Source organism: Aptenodytes patagonicus, chromosome 3 (genome assembly GCF_965638725.1).
Source record: "Aptenodytes patagonicus chromosome 3, bAptPat1.pri.cur, whole genome shotgun sequence".
NCBI classification, from domain to species: domain Eukaryota; kingdom Metazoa; phylum Chordata; class Aves; order Sphenisciformes; family Spheniscidae; genus Aptenodytes; species Aptenodytes patagonicus.
The window spans coordinates 1,138,027-1,147,350 of record NC_134951.1 but is presented as its reverse complement, the minus strand read 5'-3'; the positions used below and the strand labels follow the sequence as shown (position 1 = coordinate 1,147,350).

General features: G+C 61.6%; 1 protein-coding gene across 2 annotated transcripts; it reads right to left on the bottom strand.

Annotated features, from left to right (window-relative positions):
* Positions 1 to 6,623: 6,623 nt before the first annotated feature.
* LOC143158909 (uncharacterized) lies at positions 6,624 to 8,789 on the bottom strand. Of its 2 annotated transcripts, none has more exons than XM_076335368.1 (4): positions 8,722 to 8,789; positions 7,826 to 7,924; positions 7,497 to 7,553; positions 6,624 to 7,169 (listed from the first exon to the last, which is right to left on the bottom strand). In XM_076335368.1, the coding sequence occupies exons 2-4, from the start codon at positions 7,883 to 7,885 to the stop codon at positions 6,939 to 6,941; spliced, it is 348 nt and encodes a 115-aa protein (XP_076191483.1). In that variant the 5' UTR covers positions 7,886 to 7,924; positions 8,722 to 8,789; the 3' UTR covers positions 6,624 to 6,938. The 2 variants fall into 2 exon arrangements, with proteins under 2 accessions (XP_076191483.1, XP_076191484.1); XM_076335369.1 differs by lacking the exon at positions 8,722 to 8,789 and adding an exon at positions 8,155 to 8,209.
* Positions 8,790 to 9,324: the final 535 nt, after the last annotated feature.

Here is a 9,324-nt window from a genome sequence, read left to right as displayed (position 1 = left end):
CCCTCCTCCTGCCCTGCGGGAGATGCTCCAGCCTCACAGGCACCTGTCCCAGAGGCTGCATCCCTCCTGTTGCCCCGCGGGAGATGCTCCAGCCCCACAGGCGCCTGTCCCAGAGGCTGCATCCCTCCTGCTGCCCTGCGGGAGATGCTCCAGCCCCACAGGCACCTATCCCAGGGGCTGCGAGAGCACTGGGAGCACCCAGCTGGCTGGTTCCTGCAGGGTGCCCTGCCAAAGCGGCACTTCTTGGCATCCTCCATCCTCGGGAGGGGTTTGGAGGATAAACTCCTGATCTAAGAAGAGAGAAATGAGGCTCTTTAGTCGAAATCACATGAGCCTGAGGAGCAGTTTCAGTTCTACAGGCTGCCCAAGCCCTCTCCAAGAAGAGCTCTGATTTCTGAAAAACTGTGGCAGCCGGCCAAGCACAAGCCAGCAGGAAAAAATAAAATTGCCTTTGAACCTGCCCAAAGCCTGTGCAAGGAGCAGCAGCCCAGGAGAGCAGAGAGCAAACTGCTCTTTGCCTGCCCCCAAGGCGACGGCTGCAGACCATCGTCTCCCCCGTCAGCAATCAATGGGGAGGGGTGTCATTAACATCACGAGGGGGCTCTTGAAGCCTTCCGGCAAACGCGTGTCACCCTTTTCTCCGGCCCAGGGGAGGTCGGCCAGCTCCCCGTTACTTAGCTGGAATTGCGCAACACCCCGAAGCGGGAGGCGGATGCAGGAGAGCTCGGGGCCGCAGCAAGGAGCGGGGAAGGGAGCAGACAGCAGGTCCCGCAGAGGGGACAGAAACGCTCGGTGCCTCCTCCTGCCTCTGTAGGGGAGGGGTATAGGGCAGCCAGACCTATAGCCCGGGTATAGGGGACGGAGCCAGGGAGGGAAGGGGTGGGGAGGGCTGCTCGTTGGCTGTGCTCAAGTCAGCGAGGTCCCTTGAACAAGCCAGGGACGTCGGGCACAATGTCCAAAACCATTGGTCATCATCCCCAAGAGCTCGTGCAGGATGGGGAATCATGCACGGAGCTGAAGAAAAGCACGTGGGTAAAATACGGTCTCCCAGCCCCTTGGTCTTCATTTGATCTTTACAGCCGCTCCTTTAATCTCCCCTGGGGATGGGCAGACATAGGGGGGGTTCGGGCTCTCCGGCGGGATGGATATCACCCAGAAGGCCACCGCGGCAGGACAGCATCACTGCTCTCCTTGTCCTCACGGCCACCGCAGCGGCTCCTCTCTGACCTCCCTCCCTCTCCGCCGGCTGCCCGCCCTGCCGTGTGGACAGCGCTTTGTGCTTTCACATCACTAAAGCAACCAGCCTTTGGCCCCAGGACCGACACGGGCTATTGACCCTCTGCTTCCCAAAACACCGTCTCCATCCAGCATCCCGGAGGCTGAGATGAGGCTGCAGACCAGGTCTGAGCCCCAAATCCTCCCCATCATCCTCAATACATCAGCACAACCGAAATATGCCCACAGCTAACACACAGATCACCCAGGATAATGCCTCCACGCAAACCGCCCTGGGGATGCCCGGATCCAGGATAACCTCTCCCTGCGGTGGGATGGGGCCGGGCATTGAGGGAGATAGATTGGTGGAGCTGCACCCTACCGTCCCTGAGGCAGAGGCAGCAGAAGGAGGCTCCGCGAGAAGCAGAGGATCCCCTGCCTTCTTGCCACCAGGTAGAAAGAGGGGACCTAAGCGACGGGGGGGAATGGAAATGGGTCCCTGCTCGGGGTGCCAGGCAAACCCCCGCCCGGCCTCCCTCACCTTCCCGGTTGCCCTTACACAACAGATATGGGGCCCTGGAACTTGAAGGCCAGGCAAACGAGGATGTAGACGAAGGTCCATCGAGGGGGTCGCCTAGGGTGAGGCAGTCAGCCCCACGCATTATGACTGCCTCTGCTAAGAAAAAAAGGAGGGTAATTGTCGTAGGCGATTCCCTTCTGAGGGGAACAGAGGGCCCGATATGCTGACCGGACCCGTCCCACAGGGAAGTCTGCTGCCTCCCTGGGGCCCGGGTCAGAGACATCACTAGGAAGCTCCCTGGTCTGGTACGGCCTTCCGATTACTACCTGCTGTTGGTTATACAGGCTGGCAGTGATGAGGTTGCGGAGAGAAGTCCTGCAGTGATCAAAAGGGACTTCAGGGCACTGGGGCGACTGGTTCAAGGATCGGGAGCACAGGTAGTGTTTTCCTCAATCCCTACAGTGGCAGGGAAGGATACTGAAAGGAACAGGAAAACACACCTCATCAACACGTGGCTCAGGGGCTGGTGCCATCGCAGGAATTTTGGCTTTTTTGATCATGGGGAGGTTTACACGGCACCGGGCCTGCTGGCGACAGATGGAGTTTAGCTGTCTCACAGGGGAAAAAGGATCATGGCTCATGAATTGGCAGGGCTCATTGAGAGGGCTTTAAACTAGGTTCGAAGGGGGAAGGGGATAAAACCAGGCTCACTAGAGATGAGCCTAGGGGTGGCGTGCCGATGCCGGGGGCGAAATCGATAGCCCAGCTCAAGTGCATCTACACCAATGCACGCAGCATGGGCGGCAAACAGGAGGAGATGGAAGCCATTGTGCAGCGGGAGAGATATGACTTAGTCGCCATCACAGAAACATGGTGGGGTGACTCTCACGATTGGAGTGCTGCACTGGATGGCTATAGACTCTTCAGAAGGGACAGGCGAGGAAGGAGAGGCGGTGGGGTGGCCCTGTATGTTAGGGAGTGTTTCGATTGTCTAGAGCTCAACGATTGTGATGATGGTACGGTCGAGTGTTTATGGGTAAGGATGAGGGGGAAGGCCAACGAGGCAGATATCCTGCTGGGAGTCTGTTATAGACCACCCAACCAGGATGAAGGGGCGGATGAAGCGTTCTACAAGCGGCTGGCAGAAGTCTCTCAATCGCTAGCCCTTGTTCTCGTGGGGGACTTCAACTTCCCGGACGTCTGCTGGAAATACAACACGGCAGAGAGGAAGCAGTCTAGGAGGTTCCTGGAGTGTGTGGAAGACAACTTCCTGACGCAGCTGGTAACTGAGCCTACCAGGGGAGGTGCCTCGCTCGACCTGCTGTTTACTAACAGAGAAGGACTGGTGGGAGATGCGGTGGTCGGAGGCCGTCTTGGGCTTAGCGACCATGAAATGGTAGAATTCTCCATTCTTGGTGAAGTAAGGAGGGGGGGCAGCAAAACCGCAACCATGGACTTCTGGAGGGCGGACTTTGGCCTGTTCAGGACGTTGGTTGAGAGAGTCCCTTGGGAGACGGTCCTGAAGGGCAAAGGGGTCCAGGAAGGCTGGACGTTCTTCAAGAAGGAAGTCTTAAAGGCGCAGGAGCAGGCTGTCCCCGTACGCCGTAAGAAGAATGGGCGGGGAAGACGACCGGCCTGGCTGAACGGGGAGCTCTTGCTGGGACTCAGGAAAAAAAGGAGAGTTTACCGCTTGTGGAAGAAGGGGCAGGCGACTCAAGAAGAGTACAGGGATCTCGTTAGGTCGTGCAGAGAAGAAATGAGAAAGGCAAAAGCCCAGCTAGAACGCAATCTGGCCGCTGTCGTTAAAGACAACAAAAAAAGTTTTTACAAATATATTAATGGCAAGAAGAGAGCCAAGGAAAATCTCCATCCTTTATTGGATGCAGGGGGGAACATTGTCACCGAGGATGAGGAAAAGGCTGAGGTACTCAATGCCTTCTTTGCCTCAGTCTTTAACAGGCAGATCAGTTATCCTCAGGGTACTCAGCCCCCTGAGCTGGAAGACGGGGACGGCGAGCAGGATGAACCCCCCGTAATCCAAGAGGAAGAGTCAATGACCTGCTACGCCACCTGGACGCTCACAAGTCTATGGGGCCGGATGGGATCCACCCGAGATGCTGAGGGAGCTGGCGGAGGAGCTCGCCAAGCCACTCTCCATCATTTATCAGCAGTCCTGGTTAATGGGGGAGGTCCCGGACGACTGGAGGCTTGCCAATGTGACGCCCATCTACAAGAAGGGCCGGAAGGAGGATCCAGGGAATGACAGGCCTGTCAGCCTGACCTCGGTGCCGGGGAAGATGATGGAGCGGTTCATCTTGAGTGCCATCATGTAGCATGTACAGGACAACCAGGTGATCAGGCCCAATCAGCATGGGTTTGTGAAGGCAGGTCCTGCTTGACTCACCTGATTTCCTTCTATCACTCAGTGGATGAGGGAAAGGCTGTGGATGTGTCTACCTGGACTTCAGCAAGGCCTTTGACACCGTCTCCCACAGCATTCTCCTGCAGAAACTGGCTGCTCATGGCTTAGACAGGTGTACTCTGCGCTGGGTCAAAAACTGGCTGGACGGCCGGGCCCAGAGAGTTGTGGTGAATGGAGTTACATCCAGTTGGCGGCCGGTCACGAGCGGTGTTCCCCAGGGCTCAGTAATGGGGCCGGTCTTGTTCAATATCGATGATCTGGATGAGGGGATCGAGTGCACCCTCAGTCAGTTTGCAGACGACACCAAGTTGGGTGGGAGTGTTGATCTGCTCGAGGGTAGGAAGGCTCTGCAGAGGGACCTGGACAGGCTGGATCGATGGGCCCAGGCCAACTGTATGAGGTTCAACAAGGCCAAGTGCCGGGTCCTGCACTTGGCCACAACAACCCCATGCAGGCTTGGGGAAGAGTGGCTGGAAAGCTGCCTGTCGGAAAAGGACCTGGGGGTGTTGGTCAACAGCCGGCTGAACATGAGCCGGCAGTGTGCCCAGGCGGCCAAGAAGGCCAACGGCATCCTGGCCTGTATCAGAACTAGTGTGGCCAGCAGGAGGAGGGAAGTGATCGTGCCCCTGTACTCGGCACTGGTGAGGCCGCACCTCAAACACTGTGTTCAGTTTTGGGCCCCTCACTCCAAGAAGGACGTCGAGGTGCTGGAGCGTGTCCAGAGAAGGGCAACGAGGCTGGTGAGGGGTCTGGAGCACAAGTCTGATGAGGAGCGGCTGAGGGAACTGGGACTGTTTAGCCTGGAGAAAAGGAGGCTGAGGGGAGACCTCATCGCTCTCTACAACCACCTGAAAGGAGGTTGTAGCGAGGTGGGGGTCGGTCTCTTCTCCCAAGGAACAAGGGATAGGACGAGAGGAAACGGCCTCAAGTTGTGCCAGGGGAGGTTTAGATTGGACGTGAGGAAAAATGTCTTTACTGAAAGAGTGGTGAAACATTGGACCAGGCTGCCCAGGGAAGGGGTGGAGTCCCCATCCCTGGAGGTATTTAAAAGACGTGTAGATGAGGCACTTAGGGACATGGTTTAGTGGGCATGGTGGTGTTGGGTCGACGGTTGGACTTGATGATCTTAGAGGTCTTTTCCAACCTCAATGATTCTATGATTCAATGATTCTATGTTGGTCAATGCTGGGAAGGAGACGCTCGGTCCTTCCCTCCACTTCCCCGACCACCTCTGGAGCAAGGGCTGGGGACGGGCAGGACACAGGCAGTACCTACGGGGCCAGAGGATGCACATCTCCCCCGTGCAAGCCGGCTTCACGCAGGGGATGGAGCGGCAGCACTGGCAAACCGTTTGGGTGCTCAGCCTTGTTTTGGAGGTGGGAGAGGAGGGACACGGACATCCAGGGGCGAGGACGGAGGCTGTTGCTCATCTAATCCCCCACATCACCATGAAGAATCTCACAGCGAAAACACGGTCGGTCACCAGCTTGGGGCCGGGAAGAGCCGGGATCTCCCATCGTGGCTGGCCAGCAGCAGGAAGGAGAAACACCAAAACCCCGCCTGGGGCACTGAATGAGGCACCGTGCACGAAGCAGGTAGATGCCGCTTACACCGCCCCACTCCTGTGCCCCGCTGCTCCCTGCACATCAGCCGCACGTCTGCTGGGGACCGGCACATCAGCCACGAAAGGGTCCATGCCCGTGCTGGGGCTGGAGAGACCCCCTCCGCCAGCTGCTTTCGGATGGGTGCCCCCACCCCAGGGTGCACCCCAAGGGCCTTTCCAGCCCCGTCCCCACAGCCACGATGTCCCTTTTGCTGCGAAAGCGGGCACAGGGGTAAAGCGCAGCACGGCTCCAGTCCCTCGGGGTGATGTTGTGTCCCCCAGCCCCCCTGCCATTGTCACCTCTGCACCTTGCCCCTGCGAGTCACCCCGGGGACCTGATCGGGGGCTGCCTCAGGGGGATCCCACAGGCACCCCATGGGCATTCACCCCCCCAACCATGGCCCTGCACACAGGATCCCCCCAAACCTGCTCCCCCCAGACCTGCCTCTGAGCGACCCAGCTGATGCTGCCTGCCCCAGATCTCCCCCACCTCCCGGACCCCCTTCCTCTTTGCGGGGGGGGGCACAGGATCCGGCCAGAGCCCCTGGACCACACAAGACTCAGGGTGCTGTGGGAGGGTATTGCAGGGGCAGGGAGCGCTCGCCCCCCTTCTTCCGTGGGGAACCAGGTCCCGGGGATGGATCCTGCCCCCGCGGCTCACAGCTGCCCCGGGAGCCTGCCTGGTGCCGGCTGTACCGGGGTGGGGGCTGGCTGCCTCCCCACCGCTGCAAAAGTTTGGGGCCAGGAAAATAGCAGGGGAGAGGGTTCTGCAGCCTCCCTCTCCCGGGCTGCCGGGCAGGGGTGTGGTGGGATTGGGCTTTCAGCTCTGACTGAAATTTGGGAGCGGGGACCCTTCTGTCGTTACCAAGAAGGTGTTTATTGAGGCTGGCCGGCTCTGCGCTGTGCTCCTCCTGCCAGCCCCAGGCACCGAGGCAATAGATTTCCCCAGCACAGCAATTCGGGAACTCATCCCCCCCGCGCTGGCCCCTCTGCCCCGTGGACGGACAGACAGGCAGACACTGCTGTGCCTTGTCACTGGAGTGTCAATCCTGGGGCTGGGCCGCCCCTGGGTTGCAGCAGGATCCTGGGGGGCTGCGGGGCCAGTAGGGCTCCCCCCAGCTTGCCAGAGCTGGTGGGACCCCATGGGAGTCCAGCAGCGGCGCGAGGGGCAGCCGCCCTCAACTTGTGCTGCCGGGCACCCGGTGAGCACTTCTCCCTGCCTCGCCTGCCAGCACCAGCCGGGTCTGGGCTTCTTTGGGGAGGACACGGTGAACTCGGGGCTCGCTCCGGCACCACTCCTGCCTCGGGTGCTCAATTCCAGCTGCTGCTTTGTCCTCCCGTGGTGTCAGCTCTCCGTCTGCAGGCTCCGGGACATCCCCGGGAACATCTGCAGGGACATCATCTTCACTCTGGGGAGAGAGGTGATGGTAACCACTTGGGGGGGACCAGCCCATGCACCCCCCGGTATCGTCACGGCCAGTGCCCACCCTCAACCCATGGCCCCAGCATGGGGGATGCTCACCCCCAACGATGCTCAGCAGCTCCTCGAGCTCCTGCTGCAGCTGCAGCCACAGCAGCTCCCGCAGCAGCTCCCTGCGTCGGCTCCGCGGGGCCACCCCCATGCGTCGCAGGGTCCCCTCTGTCAGCCGCAGCAAGGCCCGGCCCGAGACGGCGTGCTCGCGCGCCAGCTCTGCCAGCTCCCCGGCCCCGCTCCGCGCGGTCAGCCAGGCACCCACCTCCGCCACCGTCCACTGCCCCACTGGGCGCTGCTCCCACCGGGCCCCCTCCGACACCTGCGCCGGGAGGAGAGGGGTGAGCTGGGACGTCCCCTCGTCCCCCAGCCTGTCCCTCCAGCCCCATGGAAGCTGTAGGGTCAAGCTGGCTCCTCCATGCCAGTGTCCCCCCTACCCAGCCTGAACGTGACCCTCGGTCCCATCCCCGCACCGATGCTAGTGGCTGCACCCACGTCCCCATCCTCCACCCGTGGGGGGGTCCCCAGCCCCCGGGGCCCAGCCCCAATTATCTGTGGGGTGTCTCCAGCTCCCAAGCCCCTGCCCACGCTCACCTCGGCCGTTGGGCACCCCTCCAGCAGTGCCTCGGCCCCATCCTGCAGCCGGGTGTCCATGGGGGGCAGTGGGCAGGGCGCGGGGGCAGCTCAGGCTCCCTGCAAACGGGGCTTCATCAGCCGGGGGTCCTGCGGCTTTGCCTCCGGACCAACCCCCCATGTCCTGCCAGCCAAATAAACCCCCCAGCCCTCCGCCATGACAAAGCACCCCATCCTGTGGTCCCTGCCCGCCACCGCCTCCCCGGGGGGATGCAGGTCGGGGTGGCCGTCCTCCCCAATGCCACCTGGTCCGTGCCCCCCGGCCCCCCCAACAGAAGGGGGCTGCTTACCGGGGCACCAAGCTGGAGGCTGCAGTGAGGCCCCACTGCCCGTCCCGCCAAGCACACGTGCAGAGCCCGACACACCCAGGAGGTGAGATCAGCCCCGGCTTGCCCATGCCCGCCGCCTCCGTGAGCCCTGGGCGGGGGGTGTGGGGACACACCGTCACAGCACGGCTCCCCCAGCCCAGCCGGGACCCCCTTCCCTGGCCTGAACCCCTCCTCCTCACCGCCCTCCGCCTCGCACCTCCACCCCGGGTCGGTGCCGAACACCAGGAGAGCGAAAGAAACCTTTGCCCCAGCCCTGCCTCTGCGGGCACAGCCCCGTGCAAACCCCGACAGCCCGGCTTCCCCCGGCAAACAGCACCGCCAGGCTGCGAGGGGACTCCTGGCCGTCTCGGGGAGCCGAGGGCCAAGACCCAGGCCCGGTTGGAGGAGAGCAGAGCCGGGCTCCGTCCGTACTGAGAGCCGGTGAAGGAGCTCTGCAAAGGCTCCTCCATCTCCTCTCCCGGTTCGCTGCAGCCAGCCTGTCCCGTTTGCCCCGAGCACCTTTCCCCCACAGACCGGCACGGGACGCACCGGAGCGGCTTCGCCTATGACGACGACGGTGGCAGCGAGGGTCCCCGACGGGCAGCGAGGAGGCAGGAGAGGCACCAGCAGAGCAGGCGGGAGGAGCAGGATGAGTCACATCCCAAAGGGCTGCAGCCCTGCCCCGCCGAGCGCGTAGGGACCCAGCCACCGCCCGCAACAGCCCACGGCGCTGCTCTGCCCCCCCCCCCCCCCGAGACCCTGGAGGGGGATTAAATCCCCCAAATAACTGTGAAAACGATCCACCACGGAACAGGCAGGCCAGAACGGTCCAACAGGGCCACGGGGCTGCAAGGGCTGCCCCAGGACACCAGCAACACGCTTGCACCTGAGCCGTGGAAATATTTCACGCCGTATCAGCTCACCTCCCGGACAGGGCACAAACAGCATCTTCCCAGCCCCAAACACGCCAGCACGGAGCAGCGTACGTGCTTCAGTTCCCTCTGGTCCCTGCAGCAAGCCCCAGCCACAGCTTTTCCCCCCAGCACAGCCACAACAGCCCCCCCCGGGCTTGCAGCGGGGCAGTCATGGAATCATCGAATCATTAAGGTTGGAAAAGACCTCTAAGGTCATCGAGTCCAACCATCAACCCAA

Excerpts from the sequence above, each read along its gene's own strand:
- LOC143158909 (XM_076335368.1), bottom strand. The coding sequence starts at position 7,885 with ATGGACACCCGGCTGCAGGATGGGGCCGAGGCACTGCTGGAGGGGTGC. Across the intron at positions 7,554-7,825 it reads AGGGGTGCCCAACGGCCGAG|GTGTCGGAGGGGGCCCGGTG; the intron begins GTGAGCGTGGGC and ends CTCCCGGCGCAG. Across the intron at positions 7,170-7,496 it reads GGCAGTGGACGGTGGCGGAG|AGTGAAGATGATGTCCCTGC; the intron begins GTGGGTGCCTGG and ends CTCTCTCCCCAG.